The sequence below is a fragment of the Ipomoea triloba genome, chromosome 11 (assembly GCF_003576645.1).
Source record: "Ipomoea triloba cultivar NCNSP0323 chromosome 11, ASM357664v1".
Taxonomy (NCBI): domain Eukaryota; kingdom Viridiplantae; phylum Streptophyta; class Magnoliopsida; order Solanales; family Convolvulaceae; genus Ipomoea; species Ipomoea triloba.
The window spans coordinates 13,080,678-13,104,968 of NC_044926.1; the positions used below are offsets into that span (position 1 = coordinate 13,080,678).

Here is a 24,291-nt window from a genome sequence, read left to right on the forward strand (position 1 = left end):
TAACAAATTAAGAAATTGTTAAATTTTAATATAAAAAATTTTAAACTTGAAATATTTAAGAACTAAAAATGAAAAAAGAAAAAAGTGTCAAATATGTCACTGAACTTGTAGCTTTTGTGCAATTGGGTCATTGAACTTAAAAAGTGTGCAATTCAACCATCAAACAAGTAAAATTTGTGCAATTAGACCATTTTTACAAAAATTTTTAATTCAATTTGAGTTAAAAACATTTCAATATTGACTCCCAACTAGTATGGTAGAAGAAAATGCCACTCTTAATGCATATATGTTAGTAATATAATTAGATTTTATCAGAAAATTTTTGTAAAAATGATCCAATTGCACAAATTTTGCTTGTTTGATGGTTAAATTGCACACTTTTTAAGTTCAATGGCCCAATTACACAAAAACAATAAGTTCAGTGGCCTATTTACACTTTTTCCATGAAAAAATGAGAAACTTTCTGAAGCTAAAAACTCGAGCCGTTAAGAAATAAGGATGTCTCTATATATTTTTAACGTTCATTGGTGTCTACAATTACACTGGAAATCATACCCTATGGTACAAAATTCTGCCTAGTGCTAGGAAAATAAATAATATAAAACAAAAATTATTTTTTAATAAAAAAGAATGAAATTAAAAAGGAAGAGAAATTTTCATAGAAAACAAGATAATTTTCTTCTATAAGAGGGAAAAATGATTGAGTTGAAGTTGCATCCTACGCAACTTCTGCTAATTCTCTCAGCTAAATGCATTTGATAATATTACACGCTTCTCTTACAGGTTATAGAGGGAGAATATATGTATAGATCGAAGCGAGGAACCTTTGCAAACACGCATCCTTTCAGCATGCTTTGTCTGTATCCCGATATGGTTAGTTAAGCAATTCCGGTTGTTTTTGGTTCAAAAACCGAATGGGGACTTTCTCCTGCTCCCACCTTCACCGTACTGTTCGTTCCATTTTCTTAACTCGTTCATGCTGGCTGCATCATATGCAACCGATGGCCCCACCTGAACGCCATGAGCATAAAGAAAGTTAAAAGTGTGAGGGGAATAGATAATCAACTGCTCATATTTGAATCGAGGCTTGGTTTAGGTTACTTGCCTTTGCTTTTGATTGAAGAAAGTCGTCCAAGTTGAGCGACCGTAAAGTAGTATGCCCATCAGGTTTCCCTCCCTGTAGCAACAAGCATTCTCATTATATATCAGATAACCAGCAAGTATTTCAGCCAAAAATTTCTCAGAGGACAGGATCTGTTTATCGTAGATTGGAGGAAAATTCATCTAGCCCTTTATTGATTAATCAAGACTATGCATTATTATGTAGTTAATTCAAGTCATACTGTGTCCTACACCCATTCTATATATTCTCTTTCATCACTCGACTCAAGGATGGCAACGGGGCGGGGGCAGAGAGTATACTCCGCGACCCCGACCCCGACCCTGGCGGAGAATTGGAAATATTCCATTATTCCCCATCCCTGTCCCTGTCCCCACAGGGAATTAGGTGGGGACGGGAATCCCCGCCCCCAGTCAATTCCTAGTCAAAGTGTTAAATTAGTGCAATTTTTAATAATAAAATAAAAACCTAAGTCTTAATTTCAAAAATTAAAATACTTAAGTCTATATATATAATTTTTCAATTATAATAATTATTCGGGGACGGGGCGGGGAGGGGTATCCCCGTCCCCGTTCCCCGAAAATTTTTCCCATCCTCGTCTGGGCCGATCCCCGTCTGGGACAGGGCAAATTGCCATCCCTGGGTCATTCCAAGAGCATAGTTATCACGGCGCCCTGTTAAGTCACGGCGCCCCCCGACTGCCTTGTCGCCTAGGCGACTAGGCGCCCGCCTAGGCGTTGCCTAGGCGACAAGTTATATATATATATATATATATACATATACATATACATATACATATACATATACATATATATATATATATATATATATATATATATATATATACATATATATATATATTATAAAATTATACTCCGTATATATAATACAGTATATCTTAAGAGTCAAACATTCTAAAGTCTACTGCCCACTTGCCCAGCCACTGCCCACTGCCACTTGCCAGCCACTGCCTACTGCCCACTGCCACTTGCCCAGCCACTGCCCACTTGCCCAGCCATTATAAACCAAAACCAAAGAGAAATAAAAGAATCTCACCCGAGAAAGAAGAATAAAGACGAAAAATCAGAAATGAAGAAGACAGATGACCAAGACTCGGTCTGAGCCCGAGGGCGGCGGCGACGGCGACGGCGGTGGGACGGCGACGGCAGCGGGAGGCACTGAGGCAAAAGGGTTTCTTCATCTCTGGGTTTCTTCTTCTCTGTGAGCCCGAGGGTTTCTTCGCACGAAATTTCGAAAAAAAGGGTTGGGTTTTACGGTTTCGACGGCAGATCGGCGTCCATGGCGTCGCCTGAGACGTCTTGGCGACGCCGGAGCTCGCCTCGCCCTCTTCAGGCGAGGCGAAGCCTCTTGGCGTCCTGTCTCCACCGACAGGACGCCAAGGCGTCGACTAGGCGACGCCTAGTCGACGCCGTAATAACTATGTCCAAGAGGCTTTGCTTTGCTATTAAGAGGGGCCATCAGAAGAGCAGTGAGGGATACAGCAGTAAAAATGGCATTTACCTTCATTTCCTCCTCCAGTAGTTCCTGAACAGGCCGATATGCTGCTGCAATACAAAGGTTCTGCAGAAGACAACAGCATAAGAACCTAATTCCTTCCCAAATAATTACATAAATCAGCAGCTACCTATCTATTACAGAATTACTCCTTAAATTACCTTCAAATCACTTCCTGAGTAACCTTCAGTTGCATTTGCCAGTTGCTCAAACGGAAAGTTTGTCTCTAAATTTTCTTGTGCAAGAATTATGTTAAGTATTTTTAGTCGATTTTCGGCATCTGGAAGGTCCACATAAATCCTAAACAGTAACAATCATCATTTTAACTACTTGGGTTCAAGAGCCAGATAACAAAAGATGTAAAAGTTCACAAAGATATATATATATATATATATATATATATATATATTCAGGATCAAATGAGAATCATGCCTTATATGAGAACCCGCGAACTTGGATGAATGCACACAATCTACTCCAGGGGTAGATTGTGTGCATTGTGCACCTGGGTTATTAGATTGTGTACATTCATGCAGTAGTTTGCAGGTTCTCACATAAGGGGTGGTTCTCATTTGAACACAAGCCTATATATATATATATATATATATATATATATATATATATCCTTTTAATAGAATCCTACCTTCTTGGTAAACGTCGAATAACAGCATCGTCAAGATCAAATGGACGGTTTGTTGCACCAAGAATTAGGATCCGTTGGCTATCTTTTGTCCTCAAGCCATCCCACGCAGCCATAAATTCATTACGCATTCTTCTAGTGGCCTCATGTTCAAAGGCACCACCACGAGCCCCTAGCAAGCTATCAACCTATATGTGCATGCAATAAAATGAATAGCAAACAACAGAATAGCAGTGCAGAATAATATACAGACAAGATTTGTTTAGTGAATGACCAATCAGTTTAGCATTTGTAACAGCGAGGGCTGACCTCATCAACGAAGATGATTACAGGTGCTAGTTTGCTTGCAAAAGAGAACAGTGCCTTTGTGAGCTTTTCCGCATCTCCAAACCACTGTACATGGCAAAGCAGAAATAAATGCTACCTTCAAAATAGATAGAAAGCTAATAACAAAATCATCAAGAACATTATTGAAAAGAGCAAACATTCAAAACAGGATATTCACTAAATATCTTGCCCTGGAGAAGTTCCACACGCTTCTACCTCACTTGACCTTCCAGTCAACTTTACCTTTTGGAGTTCTCTTATAAAGGAAAATAAAGAGATAATTTCGATATGCAGCATCACTAAAATTACCTTTGAAGTAAGGGATGAACCAGTAATACTCATAAAATTTGCCCCAGCTTCTGTTGCAAGTGCTTTAGCAATAAGGGTTTTTCCTGTGCCGGGTGGCCCAAAAAGCAATATTCCTTTGCAAGGCTGAAATAAATCAGGTATTATTCACTAAAATATCATAACATTGTTGTTTCCAGTGTTCTTTCTTTCCTTAATTCTTTTATTTTATCAGGAGATGGTTATTCAAACATGACATACCCGCAACAAATTTCCATGTGAGAAAAGCTCTGGTCTCCGCATAGGGAGAATCACAAGTTCATTCAGTGCCTTTTTCACATCTTCAAGGGCACCAACATCATCAAACCTAACTCCTATTTCACCTGGAGGAACAACTGCTGATAAAAAGTTACTCTCGTACTCGTTTTTGGCAAGACTCTGCAAAACATAAATGTGTTACAATAAATCAACTACCAAATACGGTTTCTAACTTCAAACATGAAAAATCATACCTTCAGACCATGTGAAGGCTTTTTTGACATGGCCTCCTGTTCTTTTAATCTCAAAATTGCAATGTCAAGGCTTAAATAACAAAGAGAAGCAATTAACTCGAAAGTCAGTGATGGAAGGAAAATACAGAGATTCAACCATAAACAAGTTTACCTTTCGCGAGGCAAATACAATCTGTCTGCTTTAATAGATGGTTCAACACATGATGACAAATAATGATTTTTTGCCCAACCAACAACCTTCTCTGCCTCTGTAAGGGATGCAGTGGGAAGAAAGAATTTAGATGGCTAGGGGGGGAATTTTGTTGAACCAGACAGCAATACATATAAACAAGTAGTTTGTCAATGACACTAGATAGATCAGACTCAAGAAAGAAGAAAGAGCAAAATTTTCCTACCATCCAGCTTTAGTAAACATGCATGAATATGTTGAATCATTTAAAGGAGCAGACAATTACAGCCAGTATTTCCATTCAAGCCATCCCTTGTGGCATTCTCATGCAGTTCTCTAAATTTCTTTCCTACTCTTACTAGTTCTCCAAGTCTCATATGCGTGAACACATTGAGCAAAATAAAATATACTCCAAACTACTTCTCATGAATACTTGAAATCACTGTTGCAAAAATTCCCTGACTAGGCCGCCTAGGCGCTAGGCGCCCCTAGACCGAGGCGAATTGCTCCCTAGGCGTCCGCCTAGCGCCTAACTTGGCCGACTGGGCCGAGTTGGCGGCCGACTCAGCCAAATTCGGCCTAGTTAACTCGCCCAACACGGCAGAGTTATCCGAGTTAACTCGGGCGAGTCAGCCTTGTTAATTTTTTATTATATTTATATATATTTAAATTTATTTATTTATATAAACAAGAGAAGTAAGAGAGATATATATATAATATACATAATATAATATATGACATACACCCACACACATACATTATTTTTTTGTTTTTATAGGTCGCCGCCTAGGCACCGCCTAGACCGCTTAGGCGCTAGGTGCGCCTACTGCAACCATGCTTGAAATAAAACAAAAACAAGCAGACTCAAAGCTACCGTACAACTGCTCAATTTTAAATAATGCTACAAGTATTCAGCAAAATAAAAATAATCTCTTACTCTGTTTTGTCAGTATGACACCGTCAGAATTGACATGCAACAAGTCCAAGCAATATAGATCATGCTCCTCGAGAACCTGAAAAACAGCATGTTTAAAACCACTGCCATCAACCAATGCATCTATACTTGTCATTTGTAATAGATTTAAAAAATAAAATAAAATGAAATTAAAAATCTTCTGCCCACCTTGTGTAATTCAGTTAAATTGCTTCGAGATATCACAATTCTCCTGTCTTCTTCAATCTGCTTATTGAATGTTCCAAGGGTATCCTCATCCTGCATATAGTAAAAGGACAGATTGTTTAGAATTTTTAAAATCTAAATAAAGAAACTATAAAGACAAAAAAAAAAAAAAAAAAGCACACACACACACACACACAAAACACAAAAAAAAAAAAAACAAAACACACACAAAAAAAAAAAAAAACACAAAAAACACACAAAAAAAAAATGCACACAAACTGGGGAAGAATTTTCAACAAATATGGATGATTACAATATAAACTCACGATTCAGCTCAGCGATTATCAGAAAGCAATCAAAATATTTCTTCATAATTTCCTTTTAGAGGGGTTAAGCAATTTTAATCTTTAATTAAAAGGGTTGCTTTCGTCAAAATAGATATTAGATTCCGTACACAGAAATAGGGAAACCATAGAAATCCAGGTGTCAATTCAAATCAAGGGCTGCTTATTTCTGTGTTGAAAGAGAAGGCGAAGGGTAGCATTTCAGTTGGATGCTATTGAGATGGCAAATGAAGTTCAAGCAAGGGGCTAGAATGTAGGGCTTAAAGAAAGACAAGTTGGCATATGAGTCAACAATCAAGTGTGGGTTTCAATTCAATTTCAAACTTAAACGAAGCTAAGGAGGTGTACAAAAAAGTAAAAGACGGATCACGAGGTTCATGAAATAGTAATGTACTGGGTGAAATAAATGGAACAATGCGGTTACAGGCATACAGAATATGATGGGGCATTCCAGTAGGTCTCGGATTGCAGCTGACAGAACCAAGAAGAACCCAAATATCTAGCCCTATGCAAACTCAAAAAATTTACAGCTTAAGGCAACCCTCATTAATTGGACCTGACATAAAATGAGATGGGGAGTGTGTTATGGGATTTTGATCATCACTAATTCACCATCTATTCCTTTTTCCATTTCTTAAGCCAACTATGAATCTATGATATTGTTATTCCTTGTGCATACTTGTTTTAACCAAACAATGGAATGCCAATTCTATACTTTCTCTATTTCATCATTCCTATTTTCTCAGATTCCATTTTATGAACCAAATGGGCCATAAGGAATGAAATAGATAAGGAATAGTATTCATTTATTCGGTTTAAATAAAAGTTAAAAAAAAGAACATAAGGAATAATATTTCATAATTTGGTTGACTTGATAAACAGTAAAGAAACACACACACACACACACACATATATATATAGTCAAGATCTGGTTTGGCCACTGCTTCCCGTGCAATCATGCGGTCTTGCACCACTATGTATGCACAAATGCACCACCATGTGTTCAAAAATGCACCAGGGTGTGGTGCATTTGTGCGCATTTTATGCTGGTGCATTTTTGAACATGCGCTGGTGCATATGTGCATACATGGTGGTGCAATCACACACACATACATACAGAGCGCATGCGTGTGCACACAAACATAATATGGAGTATAATACATACATTATCAAAACATAAATGATGGATTAGGGTGATAAAAGTGAAGGAAACAGTGCAACAGAAATAATATGATTAATTCTGTGGAAAATGAGAATAGATAATACCAAGAGAGGGTCCACAGCGGCTAATCCCTTTGATAAGGAAATAGGCCATTCCACAAAATTAAATTTCACAGAAATGAACACAAACCAAAGACAGGTATTGGCCAATTATGCAGAATCCTATATCATTTCCTCCCAATTCCATGAACTAAACATGTCAGTACTTAAAAAAAAAAAAAAAAAAAAAACATGTCAGTACTCAGTAGTGTGTAGCCCTGTTTTATGGAATAGATAAGCCCCAAACAAGCATTGAAAGGGCTCAATGTAACTACACAAATGGTATTCTCTATAAAGATATTCAGGTTGGGTAAGATAGTAGGCTATCTAAAGGGCTCAACAATATGTGATCCAATAAAATGAGCATGTACACCCTAGATATTGGAAATATCAGCCCAAACTATGATAGGCTATCTAAATCCAAGGTTATTTTATTATAATTGCTACTTCTAATTTTGTTGCACAAGGCAGTCTCAAGGTCATCACATTCCTTTGTTCTCTTAATTTTAAACACGCATTTAGTTGTAAATATATACTACATTACTACAGAAATCTTGCAGAGAGAAATTTTGATATACTAACCTTAGGGGGTGGAATATACATAATGTTAGTGAAAAGTTTATGTATTTCATCATCTTCAGATCGTTTTGAGGCACTTAATTCCTCTGTAAGCTGCTTTAAAGGAAGAGGCTGTAAAATTAAACAAACACTTAGTAAGATTGAATGTTAAAAAGAATTATTTCGGCACTAGAGGTATGAAATTGTGGAGTGAAAAGTAGACTCCAGCTGCATGATGAAACAACACTGAGGAAAAACAGTAAATAAATAGACAATCAATCTGCACCTAAAACATGTCAACATTTTCAGTTTTTTATGATAGGTAGCACATGAGATTTGAACCCAAGACCTTAAGCTTGTAATGATACCATATTGACAGATGTGTGCTACCTCAACTAAAAGTTTAAGCTATTAATGATGAGGATACACATTTGTTATTTAACATTTCTCGTCAACAATTGCAATCATTAGATTCAGTGAGATATATTTGCTTGACACAGAATACAGATAATGATTTATTAATTACAATCATTAGCAACATCATTAAATCTTTGAGCAACAGAATGAAGACCCTCTGGTTCATAATGCTCATTCTCAACAGTTTTGTGCATCAACTACAACCAGTTCACTTATCCTGTATGGTTTATGATGCATTTTAAAATTGGAATAATAAGAGATTTATAATAAAAAAAATTAAAAAATTAAAAAAAGAGTGAATAAAGTAAAAAATATACAAGGAAATAGTATATACACAATAGTGAACATTTAGATGGCAGTTAAACAGGTTGTGGTAACATAATGGAAGAAAGATCATGATCATTACCAGCTTAGCAAGACGGCCCAAATTTGGAAGTATCATTGTCTGTTGATACAAGGGTAAATGAAATTACAAACAGATGAAACACCATAATTCCAGGGAAAGAGTACAGAGGTCAATTTACTTACAAATTTTTCTTTTTCTTTTGTTCCAGTCTCAATCTTGTTTTTCCCACAAATCAAAACAACTGGTCCAGATAATTGATCAAACATTTCTTGAACCTTTTGGAGAAACTCTTTTCGATTTGGTTTGGATACAGTTCTAGACAACCACAGGGAAGAGTCTGGGAAGTAGACAATAAGGGGCTGCACGGACTTTAGGACCTGCAATCAATAAAAAAAAAGGCTTGGATAATAAGATTGCTCAGATCTGCAATAAAATGCAAAAGAAACTAAATTCTATTGCCAATCCAACTTCCCACCTCACAAAGTGCCTCCATAGCAATGTATGTCTCTTCAGCCTGAACATCATTGTCATGCTCCATGTGCTTGACTAAAAAGAAAAAAAGAATTAAGGTGACATTAGAGTTTATATACATTTAGCATACTGTGAAGAACAATATCCTGCATCACAAAAGCTGACAGCTAAGAGCATGATTGTCTTGGGCAGTTGGGCTAGCCAACACCTCGTTTGAAGAGTGAAAGCACAGTGTAAGCTTATGCATTCCAATATTTTAGACATGGTCTAGAACACTCAGAATGAATATGATTGAATGAATAAAGGCAACAATAAATGAACTGCAGTACACAGCTTGTCAAAACATCCCTCAAAAAAATGTGGATATGTCAAGACCCCAAAGGACAGAATCAATAACTTAAAAATAAGCAGAGTGGTTGTATTCATTAAATTCTGTTCTCTTTTCAGAAAACTAGAGAACTCTACAGTTAATAAACAGAGCTGCATTTACTTCAATTTTCCATTCTCCATTCTCCTGTTTTCTATTTTTTCAAATGTACAAGTAAACATATTTTCTGTTTTCCTTTTTCGAAAAAAGTGGAGAATTTCTATGATTAGTAAACACAATATATACAACATTCTGTAATGCATAAAGACACATCCTGGAGACAAACAGAAAAGAAGATTAAAAGAAATAAGAATGATGTTGATACAAGCATCTGAGTGAACAAAGAATACCAGGAATCCAGTATACTGATGGCTTGGCATCTTCTGCCATGGGTTTCTCATCCTTCTGCCCATCCATTTTTGTATCACTAATATCCAGAATAACTGCAACTTGGTCTGCACCCAACTCATAGACCTCCCCTCGTTGACCACTCGACAATGTTCTGCAGATATTGTAAAAGTCAAAAGAATAATAAATGAAATTGTCTTGTTATGTAAAAGCACTTTTATAAAGAAATAAAGAGGAAACTGTGTGTGTGTGTGTGGGTGGGGGGGGGGGGGGGGGAGGAGGCACATAAGAGAAACGTGGGTTAAAAGAAAAAACCTTAATAGTAGAAAATTAGCATTCAGAAAACAGTATATAAATATTTCTGCTATCAGTAATGAAAAGCATCCAAGTGGGAAAAAAGAACTAATATACATACTACATAGTAGTATAGTACTATGATCAATAAGTCGTACTTGGAAGAAGCCATCAAAGTATAACTATTACTTTCAAGCTCAAAGATGGCTACAATGAGTAGGTAAGATCTACATTCTACATTTATTCCCAGCAGCAAGTATATGCATCATACTTTAAATGGTCAGTCAAACTATCAAAAAACAATTTCAAGCCTTGCTTTGGTGGGAGAAAGAGATAACTGACGTCTAAACTATTGACTTTTAAAATCTTTTCAAACTGAATGATGTAATGAGTAGAGCTTCCAATGAATGGAAGTTGCAGCATAGTTGAGTAGTTTCTCAGTCTGTTAGTTCTGGACTTAAAATTACAGCCTAGCTAGCTTATTTTGAGCCTAGCTGCAGCAAGTTATAGCTCTGGACTATTATTAAAGTTGCAAAGTCATTTCTGGCTTCAGAATAAAGCATACTCTGATAAGAGTCATTCGTCTATATCTTCTTTACTGACCCACTAATTTCTAGCTCAGATCACTACTGGAACTTGTAAATTTGGTAGAAGGCTGAGCAAGTATAAAATATCCAATTCTCAATAACTTGGACTATAAATCTTAACCGCGTCAGTTACCAGACGAATATATATTTCAATTACCACAACTAGAACATTCTTATATATTACCAATAAAAATTCTCTCAATAAAGATTTTTTACAGCAAACACAACCTCAATATGAATTTACTATCATGATTCATGAATAAGCACTCTCTTACATAAATATCTAACCCAGTAGGCTATCATGAGATGGTTGGGGTAGATATCGAGTTCAAAGAGGATGATGATGATGAAGATATATGTCCCAAGAACTCTCTAGAAATCTAATGTCTGATATGACACATGAAGACCACTGTAGTTCTGGGCACCCAAAACGAGACAAATAGTTTCTCCACAATATTTGGCATGATTTACCAACAAACCTGCCATGAATTACAGTGTAAGCATTTGTTGGACCGTCAGAAGTAGCTATCTTCCCCAATACAATCCTGTGATGAATTAGATATTGTGTTAATTCTTATCAAGTGCCACTCAATCCAAAATTAACATTGGTAGTGTTAATGTTGGAAGACCTTTCATAGATGCATAACTGAATTTGACAACCTTATATAAACGAAAAATGGGAAAAGGCCTGCACTAGTGCACTACTGCACAGTATTCAGGAATGACTAAGGCTAAAGTATACTCTAAATCCTGAGCAGATATGATAAGAACCACAGCATTAAAGCATGAACTTCCAACTTAGTTCTGTTTCTTATGCTGTTAAGGCGTTAAGCATGAACATCCAAAGCCAATCTCAAACCTAAAGTAGTAAGATCAAAAAGAAAGCATGACTGAATTCATGACTTCTGATTGCTCGAGTGACTTCCCAAGAAGACTTCAGTAAACTGGCTTATTTTCATTATAAACCTAGAGTTTTGGTACAATCAACTTCTCTTACTTCTAAGCTACACAATTTACTTAAAAGATTGAGGGGAGCCATATTTAGAAACTAGAAGCTTTGATTTTAACTTTACAAAACAAAAAATATGGAATACAGTACACTACATTTGGAAAATCCAGGTCCAAATGAAGTTATCACTGCAGAAAATATTTGACCTAGCAGTTATAATAACTTTACTAGTATACTAAGATTCTATCAGAAGGTATTAGGCCAAGCACTTGCATGTCAACTGATTAGCAGATAACTATCAGAAAAGAATTACGAGTTACAAGGGTACACAAGTGGCATGACAAGTCATTGTACAGATATTGCAGCATATTAAACATCTTTTTCTGTTGATTTACATCAACAAAAGGAAACATGCTTAACTAAACTAGCCAATCGCTAGCTAGGATCTTAACTAAATGTATTCTATTCCCATTTTAATTACAATAAGCACTAACTATTAGCCCTTCAGATTATATATATTTCTCTAAAACATCAATCCAAGTATCATATCCATCTACCTATTTCTCTCTCAACTTCTCCTATAATTTCCATGCTATAGCTCTCTCTATCATGTGCATCTGTAGATCTAAGCTAAACATGTTTAAAGCATCTTTAATTAATTTTCTCACCATTTACCCCTAATAGGCATCATTTCTATCAAACAGATTAAATGAAAAAGATGGGAGATAAGTTCGCTAGCACTAAACAAGCAACACTGCTATATTGCTGTTAACTATTAATCCATTGAAAAAGATAACCACAAAATGATAAAAGAATGAACACATTTTGAATACTTCAACTTTAGTTTGATACAACTGCTTGTATTATGTGCAAAGTGAAAGTAGTAACCTGTTATCAGCTTCAACAATAACAGAAGGTCCAACGTATTTTACTCGATCGCCTGCCAATAGATCAATAATGTAAAAACCCAAGCACGGGAATGCTCATAATGAAATTTGCAAATAAATAAATTAAAATCAAAATTTAAATATAGAAAAAAAAAATGAGCTGAACAGATCCGGAAGACGGAAGTTGGCCTTTTATGTGCTCAGCTGATATTTTGTTTTTTAATTTTGTTTGTTTAGTTTGTATGGATTATGGTTGGGGTATTATGTGTTTTTAGAATATTATGTGCTATTGAACATTTATATTTTATGGGAGCAATACTTGCTAGAAGTCTTAAAACCAAGATGCCATATGCAAATAAAACTAAGTTTTCTTTTAGTTGGGTGTCAAGGCACCCATCAAACGCCCGATGGGCATCTAGCAATTTTTACAACATTGGCTCCTAAAGCCATTTAGATGGAGCACCTGAAAAAAATATTGTACAGCTATAGTAAATATAGTAATAATATGAACAAGCTTTTGAATATTAGAACAGAAGTAACTAAAAAAAACAAACAAGTGAATAGTCCATATGAAATCGGAGAAGAACTTAACATGAAAGTGAGAAAATCTGGCTACATCTCCAATATCCTTTATAATTTTAGTATATATATATACTATTGGGCATGTTTTTCTCAATTTCTACATTAAATTTTACAACACCCCTTATCGCACTTCCTAATAACATAACAATTTCCTCCTTAAAACATCAAAATTGTTTGGTAAAATAATGCCTAGTTGTGTCAAATCTTGAATTTCTGAGTATAAATTAAATTAGAACTTGAAGTGGTCATACACAACCACTTAAAAATTTTCAAATCATGATCCACTTCTGAACTTAGATCCAAACAGGAGTACATATACACGCAGGGTATACCAATCGTGATATTAATCAAGTGGCTATGTAATACTGTAATGTGTACATCTCAATAGCATCAACATATATTAAGTGCACCTATGATTTAAATGTAAATGTATGCATAAAAATAATATTAATCACAAAATACATTAGTAGCAGTACTTGTGATTTAATCAGAACGATAACATCAACCATACTCTTCAACATAGTTTTAGAATGCTTGCATTATTTTGTACATCACACAGGAAAGAGAGATTAAGTTAAATTTAAGATACAAAGTTATAATTTGTTTATAATTTCCAAAAAAAAATCTCATCTATACAGTCATTGATGAGACAATAGTGAATAAAGATTTAGACACATGAAGATTACAACACTAGATGATAAGTTGAGAACAATGGTGTATATGCAATCAAACTTCAGAAACACTAGAGGTGATAGTGTCATAATAGATGGAATAGATGTACCATAAAATATGGAGTTCCAAGACTTTGATTAATTTATCCACATGGAAAGAAAGATGGATGACAACTTAAATGATACAATTAAGACTGGTGGTTGCAATAAATGTTGGGTAGTATCAACAGATTTTCTAAACAAACAAACAAAAACATAAAAACAATCAAAAATACTTAATACCTTTTCTAAATGGCCGTTTGGTATTTTCTGAACTATCAACAGCTTCTGATGATGGGGATTCAGAAGAATCATCACTTTCTCCAGATACTCTCTGAAATAATCAGAAAACATAAGTTAAATATTGATCTGATCTGATCTGATAGCATATAATCTATAAATTTGCAGAGATGCATAGTTTTGTACACCCATTGACATATGAAACTGTTAATCTCAGACTTCTAAAGAGTAAAACACGATGCATGATGGAGAGGCACCGGGCACGTAAATGAACACAGCAAATTAGTTTCTAGGGCATATGTTAAATGCACTATATTCTTGTATAAAATGTGAACAAAGTGCTAAAAAGAAATAAGAACATTTATAATACCGAACAGTTAGTACCATGATTTTAAATAACCTTCATAATATCAATAACTTTCATTAGAATTAGAGAAAAAGCACTCTAGAAGACTAAACTTCAACAATCCTGGATGGCTGGATGTCAAAGGGTGATCAAAACTGAAAATTTGTTCCAGTAGTAGATACCATGACATTTAGTACTCTTCACAAAGATTAATAACTTTCATTAGAAGCAGAGAAAAAGCGCTTTAGAAGGCTGACTTCAACAGTAGAAGCAGAGAAAAAGCGCTTTAGAAGGCTGACTTCAACAGTTTTGGATGACAATGGGTGAACAAAACCACAAAATGTATGTCCCAGCAGTAGATATAGGTGAACAAAACCACAAAATGTATGTCCCAGCAGTAGATATAAGCCATTTAGTACTCCTCATAAGTCATTAGAACTAGAGAAAAAGCACTCCTACTCTCCTTGGTACATATACCAACTCAGGAAGAATTTCCTTTAGCCCAATAAACCAATGAAGTAGGGTCTCTTGTGCATACTAAGAGTCAGAATGACAAGGAGGAAACAGCCAAGATATGAATGGGTAGGCAACACAATGCATAAGGCATACAATACTCTATATTATCAAACTATGCATCCTATGTAGAGCACTTCACTACTGAAGATCTAGATTGGTGCACTAAACATTCTTTTAGAGTTCTTGGCCAAATAGAAGAACATCTTTGTGATAGAAACCATAGAATGCAAAAGAATACATGACAGATATGAATAAATTTAATTCCTAGTTAATCTTCTAAATCCAATTTGAGAACTAATTCCACTTTTCTCCCTCAAGTACAGTGGCACTTCCACATTATACCCTTGACTTCAAGCTTGGACAGGTGTGATCTCTTGGTCCTACCTTGAAGACTTCAGTCAAAAGGCAGTAGAAAACACGCGCATGCCACTCATGTAACCAGATTTGAGGGAATATCAATCCATTGTTCTCAAATTTCCCTTGAACTCAAGCCTCAAACCCCAACTTTAAAATCTCTTGAAGCATCATGACCTAATTTTAATATTTTAAAAACACAAAAGAAGCTATGCATAGCCAGATGACTAGTCTCTCAAAATCCTTATTTAACTAGGTACGGGAGGAATGAGGACAGAGACCAAGAGGATTTCCATTCCAAAAATTCAAACCTGGTTGTTGCAGAAAATTTTCTCGATATATTAAAGGCTTGTTTCTGAGGCTTGACAGAAAAAAAATATCAGACACAACCAGACCAAGTCAAATCATTATTTTGGCAACCACATTTCTTTGAGTTTTAGAATGTTTACTGACTAACTCAATAACGACAAAGTTCTGTCCCAAATTTAATCATAGGAACTGCTTCCTCTTCTTGACTAAAATGCACTTTCCATCCTTTTAAGAGACCAGAATGATCAAAGTTTTTAAAGTTATTTAATAAAATTACCTTCTCAAAGTCTTCAAGATTGTAAGGAACAAGTTTCTTTAGGGCTTCAGCAGATGCCTGAACATCTCTTTCGTCATCACTAGCTTCAGACCTTGCCTCTCCACTGCTTGCCCATTCCTCCTCATTAGCTGCTTCAGTCGCATCATCCACTTCAGACTCTGAAGCATACTCTTCAGCTGATTCTGCATCCTCATCTGATTCACTTTCAGATGAGCAATCTTCACCAAAATCCTGCACCAGTACAGTTTGCAGATTATGAGAAAGAAATAAACATTCGCTTGAAGAACTTTAGCAGCAATGAATAAGCCAAACTGCAGGAAGGGGAGAGGTGGGATCAGCACATACATAGGAAGCTAGAATGCTGTTATCAAGAACTAACAGTGGGACTTTCAAATCTTTAGCAACTGCTCGGACAAATCTTTCTCGATAAAGTTCAGTGCCTGTCATTATCATTAATAGTTGAGTTTTCACTCATAACCAAGAATATAAGCAAAGACTTACCAAAATGAAACAAAAATAAGAAATATGAACACAAGTACTATTTCAGAAACCAAAAAATGAGACAGTATTGCAGGATATAGGTCTAACAAGAGAGTAAGGAAAACTCAACCCGGAATACTCTGAAGCATAATTCTCCCACTTGACGAATTTAAGTGGCCACCATAATCCATAGTAAGCTTTCTATGCTTTAGATGTGAGGCGGCACATTCCACCAGGAGGCTCTTAGTGTGTTCACTAGTATAGTAAATTATTCACTTGGATTAGTAATATTGAAGAATGGTAAGAAAAAGAATACAAAAAAAAATAATTAACATGGGGAAGTGCTTACTGGACATAATAAGGAAAAGTGTCCCATGATACAGCTATCTTCTCCCACGGAACAATCCGCCTTAAAAACTCATTTTTAAATCTTTCTCTTCTAGGCAGAAAGGGTGACTCCTTCTTCTTACTATCAATTGACAGCTTTTCATTGCAAAGCCATTCCTTCTGTTCTAGCTCACCAAGTTCAGCATGTCCATCACAATGTCTCACCTGTTCACCAACTTTTTGTTTCCAAGTCTTTGCCTTGTCAGAGCTAGGTTGTTCTATTGTGCGTGCATGTTTATCCTCACTTGCATTTCTTCCATCACCTTCAGAGCTATAAAACCTCAACTGGCTACAACTTAAACAGACATCTGACCTTCTAAGCAACCTTATATGTGTTCTCCCATAGCCAATACTTGTTGACTTGAAAGTATCTAGCAGATGTCTTCTATTCAAGGTACCTTGAAACGTGCAGCTCTCAAGAATTGGTGCAGAGCTTGAAGTTTGAGTAGGAGCACAGTTGCGGTAGTAAGAACTAATCAAATGTTTGCCACGTTGAGATACAAGACTCCATGTTTTACCATCAGTCTTTATTCTCCTCACATACATCGCAACTTATAAGAAAAGCAATACCTAGTTCATGGCAGAGTTTACCAAATTAGTTGATATCCAATTTCAAAAAGTTAACTGTAAACTTTTACTCCCTAGCTTCTAACAAAATTTGAATCTTACCCAGTTTTCGCAATTAAAATTTGAATCTTGCCTATAGTGATTAATTCCATAGCTTATAGTATAATATTTCACTTTTGATCATAACTTGGAAAACATATTCACAACAATATAATCCATAGCGACCAATTGATATTATTCAAAGTTATCCTTAATAACGAAGTATCTGCCATAATGCCACTAAATGACAAAAAAGTAATTAAAAACATTCCCACCTAAAAACTAGCAAGGATTAGTCATGAATTATTGATGGCACTTAGGTTTCTCCTTTAATGCAGAAAGAACCAATAATTACACAGTACACAAGAGCAAATGTTCCATCATAAACTGGTTGGAGAAAAATAAAATACTAGGCATTAAACCATGACAAACTGCTAATAAAAATTCCCCCAAAATAATGTCTTTTCAACAAATTTCTAAAAAAGTAAATAAAAAAATTTTAAAAAATTATTAAAAAATTTTTTTTTTAAATTTAAAAAAAAATCTGTTATACACCACATAACTGCAGTTGCCAATGTATCAAAGCCACACCACATAACTGCAGTTGCCAACGTATCAAAGCCATTAAAATAAAATTTAAAAAAAAAAAAAAAAGAAACAGTTTTTGCACACCTGATAGGAATAATAGGATATAAGATATCCACAAAGCAATAGCAATAGACATCCACTATGTGCTCAGAAAACCTATTGGTTTGATTAAAGTAGTTGCAAAAGATAGGTCCACATTTGTCATTAGTTATTGCTAGACTAGAACGTATACTGCAATTCACAACAGTTGTCAAGAATTTGTTTTATCAAAAGCTTCTAAAAGTTTGAACTTTTTCAGCAAAATTAACATGCACCCAGATAACCCATGACTTATGGACATCCAAAAAGATGTATACGACTAGGAACTCCAAAATGCATTGCTAAAATTCAAGGGCAATTCAGGCTTGCTTTTACCCCACCCAAACCAGAGATTGTATTTGAGCAAGTAATGTGCATAGGGATTTTGTGTAAGAGCTTCAACCATTCACGGGAAGCTACAAAATTTGAAGTTCACCAAACCCAAAAAAAAAAAAAAAAAAAAAAAAAAAAAAACTGAAGCATCAAACGGTAAAACATTCATTATCCAAACACGAGACGAGAGATGCGCTACCTTTCAAGGGAATCAAGGAAGCGGCACGTTGTGGAGAAGTTTGTAATAGTCAATATGTCCCCGGGCTCTTCCTGAAAACTTCTTTCAATGGCCTCGGCAGGAGTACATCAGAATATTCACTGGGAAGCTTGAAGAAAATAGGGATTAGCTTAAAGCAGGGCTCTCTGTGAAAGGGAAAACGTCAAAAGCGGAGAGAGAAGAAGGGTTTTCCGCCAAATAAATCTATTTTTACATTAGCACAACCTAAACGGCGCCGTTCCATTAAAATATCTTCCTTTTTATTTTTTGTTTGTTTGTTTGGTTCAAGAACCAAGATACGTAAAATAACATATTACATATATTTGCTTGTCATGATTCTGATGGTAAGCTTGGAAAAGAAAAATGTTTTAATCATAGGGATACCGTTTGAGACTTCTTAGTTATCCGGAAATGTACTAGCTTGTTGTTATATTTTGGAGAAAATGTCCAAAATAATCCTCCGACTATGTCACATTCTTAATTTAGCGCGCTGTCTTTTAATTGCACCCAATGTGGTCCCCAGACTATTCAATTTTAGGTCAAATCGGTCTCCGTTACCTTTGTCATGAACATGGCATTAAATTGAGGGGCAAAAAGGAGAATTTATAATGTTGTCGTTGAAACCATTAACAAGGTGATTTTTTTCCCCAAATTAGCAAAACATTAGCCCTAATTTCTCCTTTCTTCCACAATCAACACCACCCATCCGCGAAGTTCTCAAGCCATGGAGGATTAACCGTTGCCAACGACAAATTTCCATCCACAACCATAGACAATTTTCCTCAGCCAACGACGGTATGGTCTGCCCACGGAGAACTCAGGGTTCCGAACTGCCAGATTACGGTTAGTGCGCGTTTGTTGGTTTATATGTTGCTTCATAGGTTGGCATGCTTTAGATGTATGTTTATTTGTTGCTTTTATGTTTTATATGTTCTTTTGATGCAAATAGTGTAAGTGGATGTCCTCGTGTATGCTTTTGTAAGCATTGTGTGTGTTCCCAGATGAATTAAACTCTAATGGGGACCACTAGCTTTGTTTGGTTTATGTGTTTTTGTTCCCTGGGCAGTAAAACCCATTGTGTTGTTGTTTATTACATACAAACTGTAATGGGGATCACTGTTTGCTTCATAATTTATTGCTTTGTTTCGGAGTGGAATACTGCCCAGTTTACTGCATATTTAATACATACTTTTTGTCTGTTATGGAGTATATACTGCCAGTTGTCTGTTTTGGACTTGAATAAATGTTGTAAATGGTGTAGTCTGTTTTGGAGTTGAAAATAGTGTTACTGCCTTATTCATTTAGTTTTTTTTTTTTTTTTTTTTTTGTCTTCTTCCATTGAAAAAATCATATGACCATGATGAAAGTGACCTGTTTACACTTAAAATAAACACATGGTGGTAAAGTACAAAAAACTGAATCAATAACATATATTGGAGGGCAGATAGATTTCTTTGATTATGTTGATGTTGATGAATGGGGTTTTATTATTTTGCAAGAGAAACTTGAGGAATTAGGGTATAATAGAGATGATACCAAGTTATATGGCCTAGGGGCAATGGGGTGATTGAGATTCTATCAGACCTTGAAGCATGGGATTTAATTGACTTTGAAGGTACTTCAAGGGAAATAGAGGTGCGGATAGATAATGGGGAAAATGGGGAAGAAGTTAGTGGTGAGAGGGAAGTTAGTGGTGAAGAAACTGATGGGGAATTTGATTGTGAGTATGAGGTAGAAGAAGAGGGAAGGTCTGATGATATTGCATTTGATAAGACAGTAGATCCAACTGTAGAGTTTCAGGCAGGGTTGCAAAAATCGCGCCTAGGCGCTAGGCGGCTAGGGGCCGCCGCGAGGAAGGCCAGAATCGGCCTCCTTCGCGGCCCCCCGGTTAGGCGGCCGCCTAACCGGCCTAGGCGGCCGCCCAGGCGGTCTAGGCGGTGCCTAGCCGGCCGCCCCGTCTCACCCCGACTTTGTTTTTTTTTTTCCTTGCCGGAAAGAGGAAAATGGAAAGCTGGTCGCCGGATGGAGCTACAGCCACAGAGAAGGAGATGGATGGCGAAAGAGGTATGCGACAAGATGTTAAGATTTCAGATCTGTGAGTTTTGAGCTTGGATGGCGTAGCTTCTGCTTCCGAGAAGACGTCAACGTCGACGTAGAGGTTGGATAGCATAGCTTCTACTTCAGATCTGTGAGTTGTGAGTTGGAGACGCGATGGTCGGACTTGTCGGTTGGAGCCCGGAGGTCGCCGATCTAGAGTCTGTACTCTGTGTCTAGAGGTCGCCGATGGGAATGGAGAACATTTGAGGTCGCCGGTGGGAATGGAGGTTGCCACTTCAGATCTGTGTCTCTGTACTATGTAATCTGTGTGACTGTGTCTCTGAGGCTTTGACTAACTGACTCTTTGTACTCTGTAGCATGCTTTAGTATAAAACATTTGATAATATTTCATAATACAATAATACTTAATATATATATATATATATATATATATATATATATATATATATATATAAACTAAATCGGGCGCCTAACGTCTTTTTCAACATTGGTTTCAGGGGGTTGGAACAAGTGCTAATGTTAAAGATAAGGAAAATGAGTGTATGGGGATGAATGAGGAAGTGGAGTTTTCTGATGAAGGGACTCCTCATGGCAGTGATGAGGAAGTTGAAGATAACATTTGGTCACAATTTAGGGTATGTGATATGGAATGTCCTAAGTTTACTATGGGTATGACATTTGGGACTAAAGCTGAGTTTAAAGAAGCCATTGTGAATTATGCTTTCCAAGATGGCAAGGACTTAAAATTTGTAAGGAATGATAAGATTATATTAGTAGCCAAGTATAAACAAGCTGACTGCCCATGGTACATAACCCTTAGAAAGAATGAGAATGATAACTGTTGGAGGATTTCTGCCTTTAATGATAAGCATGTTGGGTGTTCTTGGGTGTATGAGAACACAATGGTTAGCTCTACGAGACTTACAAAGAAGTAGAAGAAGGAAATTGGTAGCAACTCTGAATGGAAGGTAAGTGAATTTAGGAATAGAGTTGCAACAGATCAAGGGTTCCATATATCTCAAAAGGTGGCTTATAAGGCCATGAAATTTGCTAGGGCTAACCTAACTAGAGAAATGGAGGATTATTTCAAAAAAATTTGGAGCTACTACCTTGAAATCCAAAGATCAAATCCTAACACTACTTCTATTGTAAAAATGAGTGAATTTATAGAGGAGGGAAGACAGAAAAGATTCTTAAGATGGTATATATGTTGGGAGGCTTGCTACCTTTATACCCTATCAAGTCAAACCATGGTGAGAACTCATCTTGTTCCTTCTTTATCCTCTTTCTATTTCATCTTTCTCATGATTCATTTTCTATCTTTTGTTGGGTTTTGGGTTCCTAAGATGATCAAGAGATGGATGATGTGCTAGGCTAAGCTTAAAGGAAGATTAGCTTCAAGAGGTACACCCTATGTCCAATAAAACATATTTTCCAACTCTTGTATGTGTATTCTTGTATTATTGACCTATTTGGTGGTATATCTTTGGTATTGTGGTTTGACCTTGAAGTTTCTTGTATTCTTGTTGTGCCATTTATTCTATTCCTGATAGCCTATTGTTGTTGGAGTATTCTACATTCTGGAAATCTGAGTATAGTTGCATATTTCTTCTACTAAGTGTTGTTTCTAGAAATGCACTGTCTCGTGTGCATTTTTTACCTAGCGGAACCGACCCACAAAACCAGCGTGTCCATGAGCCAGCTCCTCCAAGCTAGCTAAGGAACTGAGTTGCGGAAGCTCTCCTTCCGTTGCCTCTTTCCGCGTGATCTTGCGGCATTGTGGCAGAATCCCTAGTTCTGCCATGTTGTTCCGTTGGTTCAGTACTGATTACTGTTCCAGTGTGTTCTGCTTCCAGTATGAGTATTCCTTTGGTTGTTTCAGTTTGTTGTGATGGCATGATGTTGGATAATTCTCATTCTTGCTTATTGAATCCTATACATTCATGAATTCTATCATTTGATAATCCTTATATCTTGTGTGCATTGGAATCCTATGATTTTATTGATATCATTGACTCTATTGAGTATTTGTTACCACGTTGTATTCTTGTATAATTTCCTTGGATTGATTATGATTCTTTTAGAATTCTTATTCTTGGATCTTGGTGGAGTAATTACTTTTGACTCTCATTTGTATATAATCTTTTGGAATCCTATATGTAGGGATGGCAACGGGGCGGGGCGGGGGTGGGGAGTATACTCCCCGTCCCCGTCCCCGAAACCCCTACCCCGTCCCCGTCCCCGCCGGGAATTCCCCGTCCCTGGTCAATTCTTAGTCAACATTTTAAATTAGTGTAATTTTAATTTTAAAAACTATTATTTTAATTTTACAAAGTTAATATATATATATATATATATATATATATATATAATTCTTAATTATATATATTATTCGGGGACAGGGTGGGGCGGGGAGGGGTATCCCCGTCCCCGTCCCCGATCCCCGAAAATTTTCCCGTCCCCGTCGGGGACGGGGCACATTGCCATCCCTACCTATATGCTATGTATTTGAGAGACATTCTTTCCTGAGAGATATATTCCTTGTTATTGAATCTTTCATGATATCATTATGCTGGCATGTGGATTCGTGTGGGGGTTCATTATGATACCATTGATTTGAGAATTGTGGGCCTTTGGCTCTAGTGGGCTGAGCACCTGGTATAAACAAATCGTGGGTGTTAGAGATAGTAACTAACCCATTGGGCTTGGAATCCCAATAGGAGGTGTATACACTTAAAGTTCTATATCTGTTTCCAAAAGTTTGTGTTACTATTGTGGAAATTGATTTATGTGGTATTGTTTGTGGATTGGAGCCTTCCACGCAGATTTCACTATTACATTTGGTGGATTGAACTTATATTATTATGCCTTGATTGGCTCTTTGGTAGATTATGTGGTGGATTGATATATGGTGGATTGGAACTTTCTTTGCTTCTATCTTAATATCTATGTATGCTTCATTATCTATTATGACTTATCTTGATGTCTCTTTGAGTGAGGTATTAAACTTGTGTTTCATTGTGGTCTTGTAACCTTTCTTGAGTCATTCTTGTTGTCTCTATTGTGGTGGTGTGGAAGTCTTTTGAAAACATTCATTAGTGTTGGTTAGTGGGTGAGTACATATATATTCTATATGTCAGTCTCAAAACCTATAGTGGATAAGAAATGTATATATTGTAGTTTTACAAGTTGGAGTGGGGTTTTACTTAGCACCTATCGCTAATTATTTTAACTCATGATTTCAGGTATGGAGTAGGGCCGAGAGAATGTTTAGCATGGCAGTAGTTCTACCTCCCTCTCTTGTAGTTAGTTTATGTAGTTGCTTCGAGACTTCTTGATGTAATAAACTTTAGATTTCAGACTTATATCTTTAATAGTTACTAGTTGTGGACATAGCCTTAGCATCTCACTTAGCATAGTTAGATGTGGCATAACACCCCAGAGATTTGAGTTTAAGCTTCCACTGTGATTAGAGTTTTATACATATTATCTTTGATCAAATTCTAAGCTTTTATTGCCTTAAATATTACCTTTAAGCTGGGGGTGTTACACAGTTAGTAATCGCCCTACCTCGAGCCCTCCCCCTCGTCATGTGCTCTGGCGTGCCGCTGGATCATATGTGGTTAGAATTGGAAAGTGTACTTGCACATAGTATTACAAAGCAATGCACACGGCTATCATTAGACTATTTTTT

The 24,291-nt window shown here is 36.4% G+C and overlaps 1 protein-coding gene across 2 annotated transcripts; it reads right to left on the reverse strand.

The window, feature by feature from the left end:
• Positions 1–485: 485 nt before the first annotated feature.
• On the reverse strand, positions 486–18,695 carry LOC115996769. 2 transcript variants are annotated; one of them, XM_031236169.1, is made up of 25 exons: positions 18,522–18,695; positions 16,680–17,287; positions 16,461–16,585; positions 16,196–16,290; positions 15,851–16,081; positions 14,052–14,142; positions 12,518–12,569; positions 11,160–11,225; positions 9,802–9,953; positions 9,089–9,159; positions 8,796–8,990; positions 8,674–8,712; positions 7,875–7,982; positions 5,692–5,781; positions 5,506–5,581; positions 4,551–4,647; positions 4,400–4,469; positions 4,149–4,325; positions 3,912–4,034; positions 3,585–3,668; positions 3,279–3,463; positions 2,797–2,935; positions 2,642–2,701; positions 1,106–1,177; positions 486–1,011 (listed from the first exon to the last, which is right to left on the reverse strand). In XM_031236169.1, exons 2-25 carry the CDS (start codon positions 17,261–17,263, stop codon positions 904–906), a joined length of 3,090 nt encoding a protein of 1,029 aa, XP_031092029.1. In that variant the 5' UTR covers positions 17,264–17,287; positions 18,522–18,695; the 3' UTR covers positions 486–903. The 2 variants fall into 2 exon arrangements, with proteins under 2 accessions (XP_031092029.1, XP_031092030.1); XM_031236170.1 differs by lacking the exon at positions 11,160–11,225.
• Between the last annotated feature and the right edge of the window lie 5,596 nt (positions 18,696–24,291).

What these genes read in the sequence shown, in the direction of transcription:
- LOC115996769 (XM_031236169.1), bottom strand. Translation starts at nt 17,263, where the DNA reads ATGTATGTGAGGAGAATAAAGACTGATGGTAAAACATGGAGTCTTGTA. An exon ending in GTTCATCCCTTACTTCAAAG is followed by an intron (nt 3,669 to 3,911) that starts GTAATTTTAGTG and finishes TGCCATGTACAG; the next exon opens with TGGTTTGGAGATGCGGAAAA. An exon ending in TAATCATCTTCGTTGATGAG is followed by an intron (nt 3,464 to 3,584) that starts GTCAGCCCTCGC and finishes ATGCACATATAG; the next exon opens with GTTGATAGCTTGCTAGGGGC.